The sequence below is a fragment of the Schistocerca gregaria genome, chromosome 4, assembly GCF_023897955.1.
Source record: "Schistocerca gregaria isolate iqSchGreg1 chromosome 4, iqSchGreg1.2, whole genome shotgun sequence".
NCBI classification, from domain to species: Eukaryota; Metazoa; Arthropoda; class Insecta; order Orthoptera; family Acrididae; genus Schistocerca; species Schistocerca gregaria.
This window is the reverse complement of record NC_064923.1, coordinates 339,208,086-339,233,199: the sequence shown is the minus strand read 5'-3', so window position 1 is coordinate 339,233,199 and position 25,114 is coordinate 339,208,086. Positions and strand designations below refer to the sequence as shown.

Sequence of the window (25,114 nt, the reverse complement as noted above, 5' to 3'; positions counted from 1 at the left end):
GGAACTGGCTGAAATCAAAGAACTTGCACAACATGATGTTTTTTTTAATGCTGATCAAAAGTACATTGTTAAATACACTCTCTGCAGTAGCACCATCTGACTTGCTAAGATCTCGCTCCTAGCTGAAATGTATTTAACTATTTTATGCTTTCATTAAAAATCAGTACATGCCTATGCTTTTTATGTTTTATGAAATCATTCAAAAGTACATAAAAAGACAATATTGTAAAATTACAGCCCAGCCCTAAACCAATAAATATTTGTGCTCGTAGTAACATTAAGCAAATATGCTCACAGCTCATTATAACATGGATCAAGATGTTATAATCTAATTCAAATGAGTAATTTTAAGGTATTTTTTAAGTGTGTTTGCTCACGGCTTGCCAGACTTAGGGAGGCAAAAGATGTACGAGTTTGATTCACTGTTACTTCGAGCCGTTTTGCCAGTCAGCCTCAATATGTTTTTTTTCACATAGTTTCTCCACTGTTGTCTAAGTGAATGCTGGGCTGGTTAACCACTTCAGCCTCATTTATATGATACACAAAAGCTTACAGCAAAAAAATATATCTACACATTAACACTATTACGCAAACACATTTTAACACACATAAGATACCTTTAGATGTAACTTTTGGTTGCATTGTCAAGATTATTGTGTTTCAATTATTGTAAGAAGCTGCAGTGTGTGTGTGTGTGTGTGTGTGTGTGTGTGTGTGTGTGTGTGTGTGTGTGTGTGTGTGTATTAGCTGTGAGACGTACCGAGATTGTGTAGTTGTGACAACACTGTGTCTCGGATGGTGCAGTGATTACCACAATTCCCTATTGAGCAGGAGATCCCAAGTTCGAGTCCTGATCCAGTGCACATATCCGCTTAATATCGCACTGCAGTTGACAGCAATGATCCCCCTTCAATTTACACAGTATTTCACAGCTGCAGGAACTGCATGGTGTCTGTTCTTTCGAAGGAACATTCAAATAGTTGGTAAACCTGTCTGGGCAATGGATCCACTTTCAGTGGGAATGCACAAATATATATGATCTCCTGTGGGAATCTCTAAGTAGTGAACGGGAGGATAATGGACAGGGACTGTGGGTAGGTGGGGTTCGGTGAGTGTGGATCGGCCGTGAGGCGTACCGAGATGGTGTGCACAGTTGCTGTGTCCCAGATGGCACAGCGATCACTGCACCTGCCAAGTAGGCAGGAATCCCAGGTTCGAATTGTGGTCTGGTACACATTTTCGTTCATCGCAGCTGGTTCTGCTTAATGTCCCATTGCAGACGACAACGGTGATTCCCATTCAATTTATGTAAATACATAAGTTTGAAAGTACTTCATTTTTAAAAATATCCTATTTATTTTCACCCCTTTGAAATATGGTAGTTTGCCTTCAAAAAACTTGTAAACCCTGGTCATGGTTCATGTATAACCAAAAAGGGTAAAACAGTGTGTAATTAAAATCACTCAAAAGCTGGAAAGTGAGTGAAAACATTCACATAATTGCCACAACTGGCAGACTTGTCAGTTGATTGTCTAGCATTGAATGAAACCTCTCAAATCTGGTGATGGAGTGAAAACATTCATATCATGGCCACAACTGATGGAGACTTGTTTCAGTTGGCTGTCTTGCTTTGAGTGAAACCACTTAAACATGTTGACTGAGTGAAAACGTACATATAGCTGATATGCCTGTAGAGATTAGTGCCCTTCCGTTGTTTCATTTGACTGAAAAAACCAACTGAATGAAACACATTTGACTGACCAGACAGTTATTAAAACAGTTGGCTGTTGGTCTGCACAAACACACACACACACACACACACACACACACACACACACATTAAAAACAAAGATTCCAAGACTTACCAAGTGGGAAAGCGCCGGTAGATAGGCACAATAAATAAAACGCACAAACACACACACAGAATTTCGAGCTTTCGTAACCGGCGGCTGCTTCGTCAGGAAAGAGGGAAGGAAAAGGAAAGATGAAAGGATGTGGGTTTTAAGGGAGAGGGTAAGGAGTCATTCCAATCCCGGGAGCGGAAAGACTTACCTTAGGGGGGAAAAAGGACAGTTATACAATCGTGCACACACACACACACACACACACACACACACACACACACATCCATCCGCACATACACAGACACAAGCAGACATTTGTAAAGGCAAAGAGTTTGGGCAGAGATGTCAGTCGAGGCGGAAGTGCAGAGGCAAAGATGTTGTTGAAAGACAGGTGTGGTATGAGCAGCGGCAACTTGTAATTAGCGAAGGTTGAGGCCTGGCGGATAACGAGAAGAGAGGATATACTGAAGGGCAAGTTCCCATCTCCGGAGTTCTGACAGGTTGGTGTTAGTGGGAAGTATCCAGATAACCCGGAAGGTGTAACACTGTGCCAAGATGTGCTGGCCGTGCACCAAGGCATGTTTAGCCACAGGGTGATCCTCATTACCAACAAACACTGTCTGCCTGTGTCTATTCATGCGAATGGACAGTTTGTTGCCGGTCATTCCCACATAGAAAGCTTCACAGTGTAGGCAGGTCAGTTGCTAAATCACGTGGGTGCTTTCAAACGTGTCTCTGCCTTTGATTGTGTACACCTTTCAGGTTACAGGACTGGAGTAGGTGGTGGTGGGAGGGTGGGTGGGACAGCTTTTACACAGGGGGCGGTTACAAGGGTAGGAGCCAGAGGGTAGGGAAGGTGGTTTGGGGATTTCTTAGGGATGAACCAAGAGGTTACGAAGGTTAGGTGGATGGTGGAAAGACACTCTTGGTGGAGTGGGGAGGATTTCATGAAGGATGGATCTCATTTCAGGGCAGGATTTGAGGAAGTCGTATCCCTGCTGGAGAGCCACATTCAGAGTCTGATCCAGTCCCGAAAAGTATCCTGTCACAAGTGGGGCACTTTTGTGGTTCTTTGGTTCTTCTGTGGGAGATTCTGGGTTTGAGGGGATGAGGAAGTGGCTCTGGTTATTTGCTTCTGTACCAGGTTGGGAGGGTAGTTGCGGGATGCGAAAGCTGTTTTCAGGTTGTTGGTGTAATGGTTCAGGGATTCTGGAATGGAGCAGATTCGTTTGCCACAAAGACCTTGGCTATAGGGAAGGGACCGTTTGATGTGGAATGGGTGGCAGCTGTCATAATGGAGGTACTGTTGCTTGTTGGTGGGTTTGATGTGGACGGACATGTGAAGCTGGCCATTGGACAGATGGAGATCAACGTCAAGGAAAGTGGCATGGGATTTGGAGTAGGGCCAGGTGAATCTGATGGAACCAAAGGAGTTGAGGTTGGAGAGGAAATTCTGGAGTTGTTCTTTACTGTGAGTCGAGATCATGAAGATGTCATCAATAAATCTGTACCAAAATTTGGGTTGGCAGGCGTGGGTAACCAAGAAGGCTTCCTCTAAGCGACCCATGAATAGGTTGGCGTACGAGGGGGCCATCCTGGTACCCATGGCTGTTCCCTTTAATTGTTGGTATATCTGGCCTTCAAAAGTGAAGAAGTTGTGGGTCAGGATGAAGCTGGCTAAGGTAATGAGGAAAGAGGTTTTAGGTAGGGTAGCAGGTGATTGGCGTGAAAGGAAAGTACCCCTTTGCAGGCGAGGCTCCGGACTTGCGGAATATTTGTGTATAAGGAAGTGGCATCAATGGTTACAAGGATTGTTTCCGGGGGTAACAGATTGGGTAAGGATTCCAGGCGTTCGAGAACTGGCATGTTGATAGACACACGAACAAACACAAACATACACACAAAATTCAAGCTTTCGCAACCAACGGTTGCTTCATCAGGAAAGAGGGAAGGAGAGGGAAAGATGAAGGGATGTGGGTTTTAGGTTAGAGGGTAAAGAGTCATTCCAATCCCGGGAGCGGAAAGACTTACCTTAGGAGCGAGAAAGGACAGATATACACTGGTGCGCACACACACACATCCATCCGCACGTACACACACACAAGCAGACATTTGTAAAGGCAAAGCAGCTGAGAGGATGAGTGAAGGACAGTAAATCTTTGATGAGGGCTGTTTGGTTGAATCTGGGAGTTGGGATGAAGGTGAGGCCTTTGAATAGGACAGAGGTTTCGGATTGGGAGAGAGGTTTGGAGGAAAGGTTAACTACTGAATTAGGGTGTTGTGGTTCGAGATTGTGTTGATTAGAATTTTGAGGTTTTGGGGGCAGTGGAGCTGGTAGTGGGAGATTGATTAGATGGGAGAGACTGGGTCTGTGTGCAATGAGAGGAGGTTGAGGTTTGTTGGAAAGGTTGTGGAGGGTGAGTGAGTTGCCTTTCCGGAGGTGGGAAACCAGGAGATAGGATAGTTTTTTGAGGTGGAGGGTGGCATGCTGTTCTAGTTTGCGGCCTCTATTATATATAAATCTCCAACTGTGAACAACAACTACATCTGACTGGAGCAGCAGTGTGGTGTGGTTTGTGGTGGTAAAGAAGAGGCATGACGTGGGTAGGGGCAGGGATAGCAGGGTAGAGGTGAGAGAAGGTGTAGTGCTGCTTGTGGGAGCATGCAGTGACGGACAGGGCAGGGCTTCTAGGTGCAGTTGGGTGCTTTTGAGGATAGGGGATGGAAAGGGGAGTGGAGTGAAAAAGGAGAGAAGTAGAAAAGGGAGAAAGTCTGTGGGCGTGATGGCAGAGTAGAAGGCTGTATATTGTTTGAGTAGGAACAGGGAAGGGATAGGGAGGTGAAGGACAGTGTCTAGCAAAATATGAGTCCAGATAGTTTATGGGAATGTGGGATATAGTGCAGAGAGAGCTTCCACCTGCACAGTTCAGATAAGGCAATGTTTGTAAGGAGGATCCATATGGCCCAGGCTGTGAAACAGCCATTAAAGTGAAGTATGTTGTGTTGGGCAGTATGTTCAGTAACTGGGTGGTCCAACTGTGTCTCAACCACAGTTTATCAGTCGCCATTCGTGCGGACAGATGGATTCTTAATTGTCAAGGTCACATTGAAAGTAGCACAGTGGTTGCAGCTCATTTGTAGACCACATGGTTTCTTCCACAGGGAATCCTGCCTTCGATGTGATGGGTGTTGCATGTATATCTATTGCAGGGATTTGATCCATGAAGCCAGGTGGAAGAGGGATGGAAAACAGTACTGCATAGTTTTGGTGGATGTAAGAATATCATTGTGTGGGGCGCGGGGTGGGATGTATAGTGGGCAGGACATTCCTCATTTCAGGGTAGTACGAGAGGTGGTGAAAAACATGGTGGAGAATATGATTTAAGTTGCTTCAGTTATGGGTTGTGTTGAGTCAGGAGAGGAGTGCTGCTTTGTGACTGGATGATGGATATGTGGGAGGTTGTAGATGACTGGAGAGACAAGGTACCAGAAATCTGTTTCTGTCCATTATAGGGAGGGTAATTTGGTAATATGGAGAGAACTGCTCATCACTACAGGTGTGACAACCACAGCTGGCTAGGCTATGTGGAAGGGACTTCTTGGTATGGAATGGGCAACAGCTGTCGAAGTGAAGGTGTTGCTGGTAGCTGGTAGGTTTGATATGGATGGAGATGCTGATGTAGCCATTCGTAAGGTGGAGGTCAGCATTGAGGAAGATCACTTGTTGGTTTGAAGAGGCCCAAGTGAAGCAAAATGGGGTGGAAGATGCTGAGGTTCAGGAAAAACGTGTATAGGATGCCCTCAACCTCGGTAGAGATCATGAAGATGTCATCAGTGGATCTGAGCCAGGTGTGGGGCCATTGAGAGGAATCCTTCCTAACCACCAGAATCTAAAAACCATGAACAGCTTGGTGTAGTATGGTGTTTTATGCCGGTTGCTGTACCAGGGAGTTGTTTGTAGATGATCCTTTCAAAGGAGAAGGAATTGTGGGTGGGTATATAGTTGGTCATGGTGACCAGCAGAAAGGTTGCAGGTTTGGAGTCAGTCGGGCCTTGGGAAAGGTAATGTTCAATAGCAGCAAGGCCATGGACATTGGGGATGTTAGTGTAGAGGGATATGGTATCAACAGGGATCAGCAGGGTGCCGTATGTTCAAGGAACAAGAACTGTGGAGGGAATGGTAGGTGTCTTTTACTAAGAGGTTAGGTTATGGGTAATAGGTTTAAGGAGTTGGTCCACGAGTGCAGAAATTCACTCAATGTGGGCACGATAACTAGCCACAATGGAGCGTCTTGGGTGGCTGGTTTTATGGACATTAGGAAGCATGTAGATGGTAGGAGTGTGGGGATGAGGAGAGACGTAGTCTCATGGGAAAGGTTGTAGGATGGATCTAGGGATTTGAGGAGGGACTGGAGATCCTGTTGGATTTCTGAATTGGGCTTACTGTGGTAGTTTTTGTAGTTGGATGAATCTGACAGTTGGCAAATCCCTCTGCCAGGAAATCCCTGTGGCTCAGAACCATCATGGTCAAGCCTTTGTCAGCAGTTTGTGGATGATGGATTGCAGTTCTTTTATGCAGATGTAAGGCTGGTTTCTATGTTGAGGGATTTGGGGAATGATGGTGGGCAAGATTTGAGGGTAAGAAATTCTGAAAGGTGATTTTTAGGCAGCAGGGATGGATCACAGTTGGGTGAAGGAGTGAACCGATTCAAGCAGGGACCAGTATTGATTTTAGGTTGAGTGTGATTGGTAGCTTTAATGGTGAACAAATATTTCCCTCTAGGGACTGGAAGAAAGATAGAACATCTTTAACAAGTCTAGAACAATTTAATTTGGCAGGAGGGCAAGAGGTGAGATCATTGGAATGGACTGATACTCGCCAGATCTGAACCTGATCAAACACATCTGGGATATGTTTGAACATGGCTTCAGAGCTCGTTGCCTCCCTTTCCTGGAATTTATGGGAATTAGGTGACGAGTGTGCAGATGTGGTGGAAACTCCATCCAGTGATCTACCAAGGCCTTTTTGCTTCTGTGTCGCAACGTTTCACTACTGTTACCCATGACAAAGGTGGAGATACTGGCTATTAGGACGATGGTCATAATGTTCTGCCTGATCAGTGAAGATTTCTGGTTACTCAAAAAAAATGACGCTTCAAGTTGCAGTCGTTAAGACACTTGCACATTAGCTTTTGGTCACAGCCTTCATCATAAAACACAGGCACATGTGCATGTGCGCCCGGACACACACACACACACACACACACACACACACACACACACACACACACACACACACCAGAATGGCAATCTGGTCCCAGCTGCCAGAGATGGCACTCGTGTGTATGAGACATGCTTGCTTGTGTGAATGAATGTGTGGGGGTGGGTGAGTGGTCTTTTGTTTGAATGCTAATGTGTAAGTGTCTTTTAATTGTGCCTGTCTGCAACCTAATGTGTCATCAGTATGGTAAGTAGCAATCTATGTTTTCTTTACATTGTTAAATTATAATGATAGATAATCATATGAGAACATTTATACAGAGTTACTAGAAGACTTAACTGTATAGCTCATTGCTTGAAAATACTTAGTCATCACTCTCATCCTGGGGGTATCAGTGCAGCAGTAGTGCAGCAGCAGTGCAGTAGTGAGTCTCATATTTAGCTTTCATATTTGTTTTGTAGTTTGATTCTTAATTTCTTTCCGAGTGTTCGTGCGCTTGCATATTTAATTACATAAAATCCTTGCTTATTCTCGTATTTGAGAGGAGTTATATTGCTTATTGATAGCTGTAGAGTATAAATTTGCGGAGTCGTTAGCTATTAGCAGTAGGATGGATAGTGTGTGTGTGTGTGTGTGTGTGTGTGTGTGTGTGTGTGTGTGTGTGTGTGTGTGTGTGCTGTGTGCAGGCGCAGGAGGAACTGGCTGCGGTTCGCGAGCAGCTGAGCATGCTGTTGGCCACGGTCAGCTGGCTTCAGGCTGCTGCCTCAAGGTGCAGCGACGGCGGAGGGTCTGACGCGTCGCTTGAGACACCCCTGGTGTCGCTTGCTGTGTCCACTGACTCAGCCGCCGAGGCACTTTCTAGTGTACCTGGCGCGTTGGGACTATCCTCACCTTAGAGTGAGTGGCGGACTGAAACGTGTTTGCATTGCTCAAGGCAGAGTGTCAATGTGGAGGATGTTCGGCTGGCCTCACCCGTTCAGCTTGTTGGTGGGCAGGTGGCCACTCCTTCAGCAGGGCCCGAGCAGGCACATGGGGGCAAAGGCTTGCTGGTTATTGGGAGCTCCAACGTTAGGCGGGTGATGGAGCTCCTTAGGGAAATAGCATACAGGGCTGGAAAGAATTCCAACGTGGACTCGGTTTGTCTGCCGGTTTGTCTCCACATCCAAGATGCGGAGGTGGCCTTACCTGCGGCTATTGAGTGTACTGGGTGCAGTCGTCTGCAAGTAGTTGCTGACGTTGGCACCAATGATGCCTGTCGCTTGGGTTCTGAGGCGATTCTCAGTTCGTACAGGTGGCTGGTGGATTTGGTGAAGACCACTGGCCAAGCACGCAGGGTGCAAGCAGAGCTCTCTATTTGCAGCATCATTCCCAGAGTGGATCGGGATCCTTTGGTTTCGAGCTGAGTGGAGGGTCTAAACCAGAGGCTTCGTCGACTCTGTTAGGGTCTTAGCTGCAGATTTCTAGACTTGCGCTATTGGGTGGGGAATTGTAGGATGCCCCTAGATAGGTCAGGGGTGCACTACACAAAGGAAGCGGCTACTTTGGTAGCAGAGTACTTGTGACGTGCACATGTTTTTTTTGTTAGGCTAGGCAGTAGTGCGAGGTGTCCTGATGAACACTCACCAGTCGACATGCAGGTAGGCAAATCAGGACACGCTCAGTGTAAAGACACTTCAGCTATCAAGATGTTGTTGTTGTTGTTGTTGTTGTTGTTGTCGTCTACAGTCCAGAGACTGGTTTGATGCAGCTCTCCATGCTACTCTATCCTGTGCAAGCTTCATCATCGCCCAGTACTTACTGCAACCTACATCCTTCTGAATCTGCTTGATGTATTCATCTCTTGGTCTACCTCTACGATTTTTACCCTCCTCACTGCCCTCCAATACTAAATTTGTGATCCCGTGATGCCTCAGAACATGTCCTACCAACCGATCCCTTCTTCTTGTCAAGTTGTGCCACAAACTCCTCTTCTCCCCAATACTATTCAATACCTGCTCATTAGTTATGTGATCTACCCATTTAATCTTCAGCATTCTTCTGTAGCACCACATTTCGAAAGCTTCTATTCTCTTCTTGTCCAAACTATTTATCGTCCATGTTTCACTTCCATACATGGCTTCACTCCATACAAATACTTTCAGAAAAAGACTTCCTTACACTTAAATCGATACAGGATGTTAACAAATTTCTCTTCTTCAGAAACGCTTTCTGTGACATTGCCAGTCTACATTTTATATCCTCTCTATTTCTACCATCATCAATTATTTTGCTCCCCAGATAGCAATACTCATTTACTACTTTAAGTGTCTCATTTTCTAATCTAATTGCCTCAGCATCACCTGACTTTATTCAATTACATTCCATTATCCTCGTTTTGCTTTTGTTGATGTTAATTCGACTACATTTCATTATCCTTGTTTTGCTTTTTTTGGTGTTCATCTTATATTCGCCTTTCAAGACACTGTCCATTCCGCTCAGCTGCTCTTCCAGGTCCTTTGCTGTCTCTGACAGAATTACAATGTCATCAGTGAACATCAAAGTTTTTATTTCTTCTCCATGGATTTGAATACCTACTATGAATTTTTCTTTTGTTTCCTTTACTGCTTGCTCAATTTACAGATTTAATAACATCGGGGATAAGCTACAAGCCTGTCTCACTCCCTTCCGAACCACTACTTCCCTTTCGTGCCCCTCGACTATTATAACTGTCATCTCGTTTCTGTACAAATTGTAAATAGCCTTTCGCTCCCTATATTTGACCCCTGCCACCTTTAGAATTTGAAAGAGAGTATTCCAGTCAACATTGCAAAAGCTTTCTCTAAGTCTACAAATGCTAGAAATGTAGGTTTTACCTTTCCTTAATCTTTTTTCTAAGATAAATCATAAGGTCAGTATTGCCTCACGTGCTCCAACATTTCTACGGAATTTAAACTGATCTTTCCCGAGGTCAGCTTCTACTTGTTTTCCCATTCGTCTGTAAAGAATTCTCATTAGTATTTTGCAGCTGTGACTTATTAAACTGTTTTTTCAGTAATTTTCACATCTGTCAACACCTGTTTTCTTTGGGATTGGCATTATTATATTCTTCTTGAAGTCTGAGGGTATTTCGCTTGTCTCATATATCTTTCTCACCAGATGCTAGAGTTTTGTCAGGACTGGCTCTCCCAAGGCCGTCAGTAGTTCTAATGGAATGTTGCTTACTCCCGGGGACTTGTTTTGACTCTCGTCTTTCTATCAAGATATTAGCAGTAAATTTTCAGAATGTTCGGAATAAAGTTCCTGAATTTACTGCCCTCCAGGAAATGTGTGGCGTGCAAATTATTCTCGGAACTGAGACCTGGCTGAACCCTGAGATAGGAAGTTTCGAAATATTTAGTGAGGGTTGGAACATGTATCGGAAAGACAGATTAGACACTGTAGGAAGTGGTGTCTTCATTGCAGTTGACAAAAATATTGTGTCTACTGAGGTTGAAATAGAGTGTGATTGTGAAGTTACCTGGACACGTTTAACAGGGCTAGGAGAAATAAAGTTCATTGTTGGGTGTTATTACTGGCCACCAGGTTCCACCGTGACAGTTCTAGAATCATTCAAAGGGAGTCTGCACTCTGTATCACAGAAGTACCCAGATCATGCTATATTAGTCGGAGGCAACTTTAACCTACCTAGTATAGACTGGGATGTCTATGGATTCATTACACGTGGTACAGACAAGCTGTCGTGTGAATTACTTTTGAACACATTATCCGAAAACTGTCTTGAGCAGCTAAATCGACAGCCAATGCATAATGGAAATATTTTAGATCTGGTAGCCATGAACAGACCAGACCTCATAGACAGTGTCAGTGTTGAGACAGGGATTAGTGATCATGATGTTGTCACTACGACTATGGCTACAAAAGTTAAAAAGTCGGTCAAGGAGGCTAGGAAATTATTTTTACTAGAAAGAGCAGATAAGTAGTTGTTAGCCTCCCATTTACTAAATGAATCTACTTCATTTACTTTCGGTACGATGGTCGTGGAAGAATTATGGGCAAATTTTAAACACATTGTAAATCACGCATTGGACAAGTATGTGCTGAAAAAGTGGGTTACAGAGGGAAAAGACCCACCGCGGTTTAACAGTGCAATTTGGAGAATGCTCAGGAAGCAAAGACAGTTGCACTTGCGGTACAAGAAAGATCGGGAGAATGAGGACAGGCAGAAGTTAGTAGAGATTCGTGATGCTGTAAAAAGAGCGATGCGCGAAGCATTCAACCACTACCACCGTCATACCTTAGCAAAAGATCTTGCTGAAAACCCAAGGAAATTTTGGTTTTATATTAAATCGGTAAGTTGGTCGAAGGCTTCCATCCATTCACTGATCAGTCTGGCCTGGCAATGGAAGACAGCAAAACAAAAGCTGAAATTTTAAATCTAGCATTTGAGAAATCTTTCACACAGGAGGATCATACAAACACACCACCTTTTAAGTCTCGTACAGATTCCTGTATGGAGGACATAGTGATAGACATCCCTGGGGTTGTGAAGCAGCTGAATGGCATTCCAATTCGGTTTTACAGAGAGTACTCTACTGCATTGGCTCCTTACTTAGCTTGCATTTATCATGAATCTCTTGCCCAACGTAAAGTCCCGAGCAACTGGAGAAGAGCGCAGGTGACGCCCGTATATAAGAGGGGTAGAAGGACGGATCCTCAAAATTTCAGAACAATATCTTTAACATCGGTTTGTTGCAGGATTCTCGAACATATTCTCAGATCGAATATAATTAATTTCCTTGAGACAGAGAAGTTGCTGTCCATGCATCAGCATGGCTTTAGAAAGCATCGCTCCTGCAAAACGCAACTCGCCCTTTTTTCACATGAAATCTTGTGAACCATGGATGAAGGGGACCAGACGGATGCCATATTCCTTGACTTCTGGAAAGCATTTGACTCGGTGCCCCACTGCAGACTCCTAACTAAGGTACGAGCATATGGGATTGGTTCCTAAATATGTGTGTGGCTCGATAAGTTCTTAAGTAATAGAACCCAGTATGTTGTCCTCAGTAGTGAGTGTTCATCGTAGGTGAGGGTATCATCTGGAGTGCCCCAGGGAAATGTGGTAGGTCCGCTGTTGTTTTCTACATACATAAATGATCCTTAGCATAGGGTGGATAGTAATGTGCGGCTGTTTGCTGATGATTCTGTGGTGTGCAGGAAGGTGTCGTTGAGTCACTGTAGGAGGATACAAGATGACTTGGGCAGGATTTGTGATTGGTGTAAAGAATGGCAGCTAACTCTAAATAAAGATAAATATAAATTAATGCAGATGAATAGGAAAAAGAATCCTGTAATGTTTGAATAGTAGAATTAGTAGTGTAGCGCTTGACACAGTCACGTCGATTAAATATTTGGGCATAACATTGCAGAGCGATATGAAGTGGGACAAGCATATAATGGCAGTTGTGGGGAAGGCGGATAGTCGTCTTCGGTTCATTGGTAGAATTTTGGGAAGATGTGGTTCATCTGTAAAGGAGACCGCTTACAAAACATTAACACAACCTATTCTTGACCGAGCGAGGTGGCGCAGTGGTTAGCACACTGGACTCGCATTCGGGAGGACGGCGGTTCAATCCCGTCTCCGGCCATCCTGATTTAGGTTTTCCGTGATTTCCCTAAATCGTTGCAGGCAAATGCCGGGATGGTTCCTTTGAAAGGGCACGGCCGATTTCCTTCCCAATCCTTCCCTAACCCGAGCTTGCGCTCCGTCTCTAATGACCTCGTTGTCGACGGGACGTTAAACACTAACCACCACCACCACCACCACCTATTCTTGAGTACTGCTTGAGTGTTTGGGATCCCTATCAGGTCGGATTGAGGGAGGACATAGAAGCAATTCAGAGGCGGGCTGCTAGATTTGTTACTGGCAGGTTTGATCATAACGCGAGTGTTACGGAAATGCTTCAGGAACTCTGGTGGGTGTCTCTGGAGGAAAGGAGGCGCTCTTTTCGTGAATCGATACTGAGGAAATTTAGAGAACCAGCATTTGAGGCTGACTGCAGTACAATTTTACTGCCGCCAACTTACATGTCGCGGAAAGACCACAAAGATAAGATAAGAGAGATTAGGGCTCGTACAGAGGCAAATAGGCAGTCATTTTTCCCTCATTCTGTTTGGGAGTGGAACAGGGAGAGAAGATGCTAGTTGTGGTACGAGGTACCTTCTGCCACGCACCGTATGGTGGATTGCAGAGTATGTATGTAGATGTAGATGTAGAAACATGTTGGTTTTAATGGCAAGAAAAATCAGTAATGAACAGGAGGGACGTAACCTAAGAGGGACAGAACATCAGCATCTTTCTTCTTTTCAATGAGTATGAGTCCATTGTATTTTAATTGCAGAATAAGAACTGGGTTTTGACGCCCTCATTTCCTGAGACTTATTTTTTGCCAGGTGTTAGGATTTAACATCTAGCAAACAAATATAGATTGTGGGTTGTCAGAAGTGACCGTCCAACTGTATACATTCCTCATGTTGACAATCAGATGTATTCGGAAGGTCAGTCACAAATTTCCCAGAATGCTTTGAACATGTGCCTCACATAGTTCACCTATTTTGTCAAAACATTTAAGAGTACAATGGCAGTCAGGTCCTTCATTCTTTTTATCTTCAGTTTCTCCAGAACAAGCTTCATATTCTTCGAGTGTATTATACCTCTTCCATTAAAACTTCTGCTGTGGGGTGTATCTCATCATTTTGTGAGAAGATCTCGTCATGTGTTCTTCACCCCCTCATGACAGGTATCCAAGTTAGTGACATCTCTGTGAGGTCGCTCTGTGTATCTACCAGTGAACATATTTTGGGGTTGTCGGGTCCCATCGATGATGTGCGAGGTTTCTTGGTCAAGTGAGAGTCTTCTATTTGTGCTATACGACCATAGAATTTCATAAGCCTATTCCTTTCAAATTAGGTGAACTGCTCAGTCAGGGAATACAGTTCTTCTGAGTCCTTATGCATCCAGATACTATCTTGAATTTGGCATCAAAATATTTTTCTTGGTATTTTTCTTTGATGTTGGTAGTTAATGATCTCTCTGTACCATTGAATGCTATATGTAAGAATGACTGTGTAGTAATGATGTAGTTTGACTTCGATGGACATCAATTTCTTGTTGTACGTATTCTAGAGAACTGTCTACTCCAAGCATTTGTTTCTCCTAAGTGCTGATCATCATCTTGAGTACTAGAGGGAACAGGAGTGAAGACAGCTCATCACTCTTTCTTACCCCAGTTCTAATTTGAAAAGCTTCAGAGATTTCACCCATAAATTTTACTTTAGAGAATGTGTTTGTCAAGATCTGTTTGATTAATATAGTTGTTTAGTTATCCACTCTGCATTCATGAAGTACATTATACGAGGTGATGCAGCCAACCAAGTTGTAGGCTTTTTTGAAGTTTGCAAAAGTGACAACTGTGTAGTTTGACTTTAATTGTTGCCGTATGATTTTAATGTTCCAGATCTGTTCTGCTGGAAGCCTACCTTATATTCATGTATCAAATGTTGTGTCTGTTGCCCCAATCTGGTAAGTAGGGTACACGAGAAAATTTTGTAGGCAATTGGTAGAAAAGAAATACCTTGGCAATTTTTTGGATCCATCTCATCCCCGTTTATGTGTAGTTGATGGATCAAAGCATTTTTCCAATCTGCTGGTGTGCTGCATTTTCCCATTAATTGGCAACAATTGCTTTTAGTTTGTCAATCAAGACTTTACTGCCGATCTTGAGCATTTCTGTGATATTACCATCTTCCCTGGCGCTTTGTTGTTTTTGAGATGTAAGATGATGGTTCACATTTCCTCATGTATAGGTAGAAAAGTGTTTCGATTTGGTGCAGTTAAATGAAATTGGGGTCTTCTGTAGGTTGCTCACAGTTGTGCAGTTTCTTGAAGTACTGCTCCAGGATTTCACAGTTGGTCCGTGTATTTGTCTCAAGTGTCCCATCAGGGCATCAAAAAGAAAGACTAGGTGTCTTGTAGCTTAGTTATTCCCTAAATGTCTTGTAAAAAAAAAAAAAAAAAAAAAAAAAAAAAAAAAAGAAAGTGTGGTGGTCCTTTCGAAATCATTATCAATTTCCCCTAATCTTTAGAGATGATGTACCCATTTAATAAACCTCATTGGTTTCCCTGTTTAAAAAAAAATCCAGTTCTCTGGAATTTTGAGCCTATGACAAGCATGTTATTTTAGATATTCTGGGACTTTCTATGGAAGAGCTTAGACTTTTGGCAACTCTTTCTGTTTTGTATGAAAGAGATTTTGATCTGGGAGAGATAATGGTCAGACTCTACAAAACAGTTGATGTACCTTCATATTCATGATTTCCGGATAGAATTTTCTGGTTACCTCCATATGACCAATTTGATATTCCCCTATGTGATTTCCAGGTTGTCATATTCCATGGTGTGAACATTGCTTAGAGTTTTGCCATTTCACATATATTGATTAGATGAAGTCCATTGGTATTTATCTTTTTTGCTTGCTGAGAAATTCTCTGTCTCTGTGCTCACATTCTCTGCTGATTTGTGCATTGAAATCTTTAAGAAAGGCCTTGACATGTTGTTGAGGGATCATAGTGAGTGCCCATTCAAATTTTGACCAGAATTTCTCAACTTTGTTCTTGTCAGGGTCATTGTTAACTGGGGCAAGTGTGATTATAAATGTATAGGGTTTGCTGGCATATGTAACTGCAAGTATAGAGAGACGTACTGAGGGTGAGGTGAAATGTATCACAGAATGATTGATACTGTTGTGCACTAGAGAAGCAGATCCCAATGTATGTAAATTACTATTTTAAAGTGAGGTTGTAGTTTTTTCTCGTGTTTCTTGTAGAGTGTGTATGTGGATTCTGAATTTGTAGCAGGAGTCCATCAGCATCTTCAGTTCTCCTGTTTTGGTCAGCGTCTGTACATTGAGGGTACCAATGAAATGCTTTCTTTTAGGTTTGAGGAGTTCTGGCAAGTTCTGACTCAGCAAGAAGTCGTGGTCCCCCAGCAACTGAAAGAACAGGTTTGCCTTTGTTCTTGTCAGCTTGGGGCGAGGGTAGCTACATTGTTGCATGTGTTTCCTGATGTCGAGTTTGCGGCTGATTCCAGTTGGTGAGCCTGAGCCCAGGTAGAGTGAGTCACACATTGGATTGAAATCACCCTCGTTTTAAGGGTAGTTAGTTCGTGTGGCTGCTGATGTTTTGCTGTTATTGACAGATGTCTCTTGGTATTCTAGTTTTTTTATCCTGCTGTATCCAGGCTTGGGGTGGGCACCACAACCACCGAGCTACTCAGTCCACCCAGTAATTGCTACTGACAGAATTACTTTTGTTGTTGGTGTTGTTGTTACTTGTATGAATATAAATGAAGAAATATGCATATACACGTCATCAAGCGTTCAACAGCATCCATTTGTAGTCTTACCCTCCCACACATCACCAGTAGTGTTTCAGTCTCTTAAAAATAATTAATGCTCCGAGAGGAGTAAGATGTACAAATAATTTTGTTACTTATCTTCATATTCTCGTTGTTGGCTGCAGTTCGTTGCGTCAAGGGGTAGTTTCTTTAGGTTGAAATTTTGACTTTGTGGGTTCCAGTTTGCATGATAATTGATGAAGTAATGTCTGTTTCAATGACTCTTTTATTGTATCCATTCTTCTATGTCAAACTCTCTTTACAATCTCCACTTTAGAACATAAATTCACATAGTTATTGCCAATCCGATTCCATCAGAGGCATGCCCACTACTACTAACACATTCTGCCATGCTAACAATATTCCAGAGATTAAACTTCCTGGCAGATTAAAACTGTGTGCCGGACCGAGACTCTAACTCGGGACCTTTGCCTTTCGCGGGCAAGTGCTCTACCAACTGAGCTATCCAAGCACGACTCACGCCCCGTCCTCACAGCTTTACTTCTGCCAGTACCTCGTCTCCTACCTTCCAAACTTTACAGAAGCCCCCCTGCGAACCTTGCAGAACTAGCACTCCTGAAAGAAAGGATATTGTGGAGACATGGCTTAGCCACAGCCACAGCTGTGAGGACGGGACGTGAGTCGTGCTTGGGTAGCTCAGTTGGTAGAGCACTTGCCTGCGAAAGACAAAGGTCCCGAGTTCGAGTCTCGGTCCGGCACACAGTTTTGATCTGCCAGGAAGTTTCATATCAGCACACACTCTGCTGCAGAGTGAAAATCTCATTCTGGGAATATTCCAGAGAGTTTACAAACTTTCTTTACAAAAGAAGAATCTTCAGCAAGTTATATCATTATGTTGTAAATGAGTCCAGAAATAAATTTAATAAATATTGTCAGATTGTGGAATTAAAAATAGGAATTTTAAGTACGCTAGATATTTCATAATTTCCAGTGTTTCTAAAATAAGAGTAATTTTAACCACACATAGCAGAGTTAGTACATATCAATTGTAACAAATTAATTTCTTTTTGTACATTTTAGCCTTAAATATAGTGCATATGAAATTCTTTTAGTGAAGCAGCTGAGATAATGTTCACCTATACAATATTTGAAAATATCCCTACTATCGACTGTCTCTATATCTATATAAAAAAAAAAGGTAATGTTTGAGGAGGGTGTCCCATTACTCATTCAGTAACCTCCCTCATATTTCATGCATTCAGGAAAATAATTGTATGTACATGGACTTACCATTATGTTCGTGAAACATATTAAGTACAACAGATTTCCAAATTTGTGTAACTCTGAGTGATAACATCTTTGTTTTCTTATGACTCATCAAATGTGAGTGAAATCTCTAAAAATGTACACAGGTCCCCCTTGGTGCCAGCCATTTTACCCGTTGCTTGCCATTATGTTCCCATGGCTGGCTGCTGTTAGCAATGAAGCATTGCCTGACATCTCTTGAGTGATATTAGAACTTTTTCCTGCTTTATTATCTTCTGCCGCTAATAGGTAGTGCTGATTGCCCTATAATTCAAAATACATGGCAATAGTGCTTATCATTGTGTTTCCCTGGGCCACTCAATTTTCAACAAGATTACAAATGCAGAATTTGATGCAATTTAAACTCTTATAAAGACCAACATTAACACAGTCCAGTGACTCAGACAAAACACTGTCATGCCAATGAAATATTCCCTCTGTTCTTAATGCAGTTCTTTTAATGGATGTGGTCAACTGGAAACACATCCTTTATCTCATATTTTGATGTAATCTTCATCATCTGACTTTTTTTTTGCAAAATTAATTAATGAAACTAAATCATAAGTTCAGTTGAACACATTGCCTTAAGATTATCTTGTGCTGTGTAGATATGTAGTCAGATTTTATTTTTTTTATTTTTTTTAATTTTTTTTTTTTTATTTGGCAACAACCTAGAGCAGTACAGATTGACTGAGTGAATTACAGAATTAACCACTGTTTGATTTTAACTTTTAGTTTTTGTAAGTAATAAGAGCTGCATGTCAAGCAGACCGTTTTAATAACAATTCTTCTTCATTATTCTTAACAGATACATTACCTCATTCAGTTACATTTAATGTTAACCAGAAAATTTATACATTATTCATTTAGTCTCTTCACATGTTGCAAGTACGTGAAGAAGAGGATTTTAGTAATTACTTGAGAGTTATCAACCTCATGAAAGCTAAGACACCATACTACTACTTGTAATATAAAATCAGTTTTGCTTCTCCCTTTCTTCTATCATTTCAGACAATATCCTTTTTCTTATGCATGATATTCTGGTTCCTTTATAAACCAAGGCTTTTTTGATATGTAATTAGTGCCATACTTTGCCCTCTCATAAACTTCAGCTCCCATAAACTTCAGCTTCTCCATGAGGTCGTGAATATGACTGTGCCTTCCATGCAGTCAAACATTGATTCACTTCTGCTTTGCCAGTGGTGTCACTTTTGTAGTAATACTTAATGTTAGAATGAAAAGAATTGTGTTTATTGCCACTAATGTTCCGCTTATTAGCTGCTGACCAAGAATTCTTTTTCTGAATAACATTGAGCAAGTAAATATATATCAGAATTGGTACGGTATTCTGTTCATCATAAGAATAAACCTGATGTGAACATTATATCATGTTTTCCTCCGTGTTTGCTTGAATCTCATTGGATTTTGTTTCACGTGGAGCGGAAGCCAAGCTGTGACCAGTACAGTCAAGTACAATCATAAGGATAAGTTTTATGTTGTGTTACATGTACATAGACTGAGCAATAAAGCGGGACAGCACTTTTACCGGAACATTAAACTTGGACAGAACTGGTCCAACTAACCTGCAATGATGTGAGCAGTTGCAGTTCAGACATAAAAAGAGACGAGCAAAGAAACAATATAGCTTTGAATGTCTTTTAATTTTTAAAGAGAGTGAAATAATATTAGGATAAACTCCAACACTACCAGATGCTTCTTAACATAGTACTCTATTTACAAACAAGAGTGATGAAAATTTCTAACATAAACATAGGGTAATTTTTCTGAGTGAGCTGTATATAATGCAAAAGCATACTGCAGAGATTTCACCATATAGTTGAATACTGAAGCCACTGACGGTATTAATTACAGTCAGTCATCTGGTTATCTCTTAGCTCCTTCCTTATCCAGATTCGGGAAATACATTTCGGTTCTAGAAGTCACACTTGCTATATTAATAATGAGCCTATCAACAACAAAATCCACAAGGCAACCAGGCACCGCATTTTCTCTTCTTTTTTGATGAGCAGTTCTATATACCACCAGTGTTCGGCAGTGACGTGAAAAAGCTGCACATGTTAGTTCCAGTACATCTGGAAACTTAATAGTCTTTTTACTTCTCAGGCCAAATCCCACAACTTGGTTCCAGATCAGTTCTGTTGGGTTCATATTGTAATGGTACAGTATCAAAAGAAAAAATATAGAATTTGTATGATGTGCTCGATGCTGTGAAAATGATTGTTATTCATGTTTCTACAATACTCACGCACCTCTGTGGTATAAAACAATGGTCATAGTTCAAATAAAGAGGATTTGGTTTTTCATTTTTTGGTTTTTAAATTGTTATGTTTTCTTAATTTAAGTAACTTTTATGAAAAGTCTTTCATGAAACATCGATAATTAAGAATTTGTAGTTGAAATGGAAACAGGAATTTCACATCCAATATTTAATTAAAAACAAGAAGACGTGCATTATTCATAAAAAATGATGAGTTCTATAATTACGATATGTAGGTATTTAAAATTGAATAAGAAAAAACTGTATTTAGTTAACATTCCACTACACTACCGACTTCGCTACACGTATGATTGTTGTGTATGTTTCATCTGAAATAAACACAGTGACTAGGAAAACTTCAAAGCCGATTATCTCCACAATTTTACGGAAAACATTAAGAACAGCCTATTTCTCAGCACTTTTTAACTGTATTGCACACATGTGTTTCACTACGAATCATAAAGCAGCCTCAGCCATTTTCATTCTGCGCATTAACAGCACTACAATCAGGGCGAGGCTGTGACTGTACACTGTTTTTAAAATAAAAACTACATAGCTAAAGAGTGATTAAGAAACTAATATTTACCTGTGAGGCTATTTGTATAATATAGCTATTGTAATTAGGAGGAACTCAGGCACAAATGAGGACATTGTAAATAGATTTGTGAAAAATAACAAGCTGGATAAGGAATCAATTATGGATCCTTACTATGGTCTGTCTTTTTGTTGCAGGGCACTGGGCTCAGATACAGGTGGCTCTGTGCGCAATCCTGCGGCATACTGTGGCATTGTAGGTTTTAAACCTACGTATGGTTTGCTGTCGAGGTATGGTCTCATACCTCTTGTAAATTCAATGGATGTGCCAGGTATACTTACCAGAACAGTTGATGATGCAGTAACAATGTTTAGTAAGTGTAATATGATTTTCTGTATATATTTACTAGCATTTATAGCTAAGGCACTAGTGATCCATGTCTGATTTGTGTGTGTGTGTGTGTGTGTCAGTTGAGTACTTCTGTCGGCCCTTCGCATAATATCTGGCTGAGGTATGTTGATTTCAGTAGCATATGAGGTCTTTGTTGAAGCAAAGCGAAAGTATTTGTCACTTCATCAACAGATGTAAGTTATTCATTCACTCCCATATCATTAGTGACTCTCCACTTTTATTATACTTCATACCTCCTCCATCACAGCCACTGTGCTTCTTTCCTTTAATTGTAGTTGCCTCATCTGTAAACATCTTCACCCACCTGCTCAAATTTTTCTTGTCAACTGCATCATCTTTGTACACTCTCTGTAGTCTTCTTAGATGTCAGAAAGATGACACTGTACCCATGCTAACGTATAAATGATGGCCTGTTGCTTCTGCTTAGAATTCTGTGAATGGGTAGCTTTGAGCGACAATATACTGAAACCTGCCGAAGAACAACTAGGCAAAAAAGACAAGTCTCACTAGAATCGTTGAGTAATGCATGAGATATTAAATTTAATTTATGAAAGGGGAGGACATAGACATACAGTAAATGAAACAGGCAAAAGATTATGCAGATGTCTAAAAAATAAGATTGACAGGAGGAGCAGCTTTATGAAACTGGAATGGCTAGAGGAGAAGTGTAAAACTGTAGGTGCAAGCCTGACTGTAGGGAAAGTAAAAAACCTTTGGAGGAAAAATCAGTAACTATGTGAACATTTAAAGATTTTAGATGAGAGGCCATTACTAAGCAAAGAAGGGAAGGCTTGGAAGATGGAAGGAAATTACAGAATAACTGTAGAAAGGAGAGACTTCAAGACAAGGAAGTGGATGGAGATGAGAAGAAGATGCGGTAGTGAGGGAAGGAAGAGAGGTATTGACTGGGGAAGATCACTACTGAACAGAGGGGTAAAGAAGTCTAGTGTTAAGATTCAAGCTGTCAGTGCAATCAGCTGTAGCCGAATACTAATTCAGTTGTGAGCATGAAATGAAATGTGAAGGTACCAGTGTCATGGTACAAGTGGCAAATTTCAGAGATAGTGTAGTAAAGGATGCAATCGGAATTTGTTTCTGGATAATTTAATCAAAACTGGCAGAAACTTGAGATTGGGTAAAGCATGGATTCAGCTCTCACTTTACATAAATCACAAACAAAAACCTCTCTCTCTCTCTCTCTCTCTCTCTCTCTCTCTCTCTCTCTCTCTCTCTCTCTCTCTCACACACACACACACACACACACACACACACACACACACACACACACACACACAAGCACACAGTGCTTCGATATCAGTGCCTTCAAGACATTTCTAGTGACGAGCTTTACGTTTTGACATTTTCCTGTGGTGATTTAAGATTCCCTTTGGCTGATTGTCTAATGATGTATGAAATAACACTAGCGGGGATATGCATCAAGTCCTGTACATAGTTTGCTTGGAATGTAGACTGAGCAGCAAAGAATTTGCGGTGTATATTATATGGGCAAATGGTTTAAGCAATGAAGAGTTACTGAATTGAGACAATGACAAAAGAAATTTATGATATAACTTGGCTAAAACAAGTTCTAGGTTGAAGCAATACATCCTGAGGCATTGATAGAGTGCTACTCACAATGATGATGACTTGTTGAGCTGATGACAGGCACAATGAAAGCTCTGTTACACGTCTAGCTTTCAGCCAAAGGCTTCTTCAGAAAAGAAAACACAAACATTCACATAAGCAAGCACACCTGTGCACACTTGATCACTATCACAGGCAGCCCAGACTGGACTGCAACTGTTATGTTGAGCATCAATCTGAAGTGGGGCAGGACAGGGGGAGTAATAGCAGAGTATGGGTGGGGAGACGAACGCTGCTTGGCAGAGTGTGCAGGGACTAGATTGAGACATGACAAGACTGGCTGGCACAGCATCAGTGGGCTGTGGGGGCAGGGAGTGTTGCTTGGGGGAGGGGGGAGGGGATGTTAGGAGGTGAGGAACAGGGAAGGGGAAAAACGGGCAGGTGTATAGTTTCGGAAACGGAGAAAAAATTGTAAAGATAACTTCCACCTGCACAGTTCGGAAAAGCTGTTGCTGAAGAGGAGGATCTAGATGGCCCAGTTTGGGAAGCAGCCAGTGAAATAAACCATGTTATGTTTAGCTGCATGTTGTGCCTCAGGGTGGTCTACCATGCTCTCTGGCGCAGTTTGGCAATGGCCATTCATCCTGTTGGACAGCTGGTTGGTAGTCATACCAATGTAAAAGGGCTGTGTAATGATTGCAGCAGAGCTGGTATATGACACAGCTGCTTACACTGGTGGCCCAGCCTCTGTTGAGTTACGATATGCCTGTGACAGGGCTGGAATAGGAAGTGTATTGGACAGGTCTTGTACCTGGGTCTTGGACAAGGATATGATCCCTGTGGCAAGCATTTGTGTTTGGGAGTGGTACAGGGATGGATTATGATGTTTTGGAGGGGTTGGGTGGGCAGAGAACACTATTTTAGGAGGAGTGGGAAGAATCTTGGGTAGAATGTCCCTTACTTCGGTGCATGATGATAGGTAATCAAAGCCATGATGAAGGATGCGGGTCAACTGTTAAAGTCTGGGGTAATACTGGGCGACTAAGGAGCACTTCTTCATAGTTCATACCTGGTTCTTGGGGGTGCCCAGAGGATTTGGGGGGGGGGGGGGGGGGGGGTTGCAATGACTGAGGAGATCTGTTTATGGACTAGGTCTGGGGGATAGTGAGAACACCCTTGCCCAGTATGCTGAAGGCCTCGCCATGCCCTTCACTGACAGGCACTATACCTCAGACCTAAGCTGCAAACCTGCAAACTGAACTCCCATGCCATTTCCCCCGATCCTCCCACCAACCTCAAGAGCCAACTATCAATCCAAGCTACCAATGATGGCAATCATGTGTGCATGTGATGTGCTTGCTGATGTGAACATGTGTGCTTTTTCTTTTTTGAAGAAGGCTTTGGCCAAAATGCTAAATGTGTAACAGTCTTCTTGTTGTGCCTGTATGCAACTCAATGTGCCATCCTTTGGTGAGTAGCCAGCTATTATTTTCCTAATATTTTCAATTCCCTTCATTAATTTCACAAGGGTTTGATTGTGGGCCGTGTTTTGAAATGGCTACAGGTTTCACACCTTTCCACAGTAAAAAATCCTTTAAAGTTACCCATTATGTATGAGGGAGTATGTGAGGCTCACCAAAAACTTGAAAATAGTGTTATAAATGTTTTATTACTGTATTTGCATTGGCATATTTAATAAAGTATTATGTACTTCCACCAACATTCTATAAATGCAAAGATGTAAATTACCTCTCTTTGACCTGTAAGTAGCTGTTCATAAAAGTTAGCAGCAGTGAAGTCATATAATCCCTTGGCTATTACTGGATATAACTTACACTGTAGATGAAATAATTTAATTGGATAGAGAAAAAAAATCTGTTCACTAAGCAGCAGGTGGGAAATAGCACTACATGTGCTTGGTTCTCACCACCCACTTGGCCTTGATTTAGGTTAGTTTCTCCTGTCTCAACATTTCTTCACAGTAAATACTCCTTTCTTCACTCCTTTGTAGATTTCTACATCGTTTGTTGCCCTACCTGTCTAGTTTTCAGCCCCCACTCCCACCTCTATTATGTTCAATGTATTTAGCTTTTCACTCTTACAAACTTATACGTGATGTTAAAGACATAATCTCTGTCTTGCATATTACCCTGTCTTCCACCTTTAATCTCTCAAGTTTTCAAATCTTGTCCATACGGTAAGTCTTCGCTTACCTGCGGTTCTGGGTGACTTTCCCAAAATCTACCCCTTTTCATGCACCTCTCCAGTTCTTTCCCTTCACCCTTCTTCCTTTCCCGTCAACCCTTCTGCCTGCTGCCACTTGGTGAGTTGTTTTTTTATCTACTCAGTTAAATTATTTTGTACTGTAGATGGCTATTCCTATCTTTAACCTTCTCGCGTACTTCACATGTTCGAAGTAGCTTTTCTGACCTAAGTTCTTAAAGTAATAAAATGTATTCATGTGCCTAATGTGCTTGCAAATACTGAAATGCCACTATCCATTATCGATAGACCATAGTAGATCTTCTTTCTCTCTCCTTGC

General features: G+C 41.9%; 1 protein-coding gene across 3 annotated transcripts in view; it reads left to right on the top strand.

The window, feature by feature from the left end:
- Nucleotides 1-25,114, top strand: part of LOC126268081 (glutamyl-tRNA(Gln) amidotransferase subunit A, mitochondrial) — a 143,182-nt gene that overhangs the window by 53,145 nt on the left and 64,923 nt on the right. For all 3 annotated transcript variants that reach the window (XR_007549080.1, XR_007549081.1, XM_049973564.1), the window contains exon 5: nt 20,775-20,950. Coding sequence is in view for 1 of the 3 variants with exons in the window: in XM_049973564.1 (XP_049829521.1) it covers nt 20,775-20,950 (176 nt within the window). In the remaining 2 variants the exon portion in view is untranslated. The remainder of the gene's footprint in view (nt 1-20,774; nt 20,951-25,114) is intronic.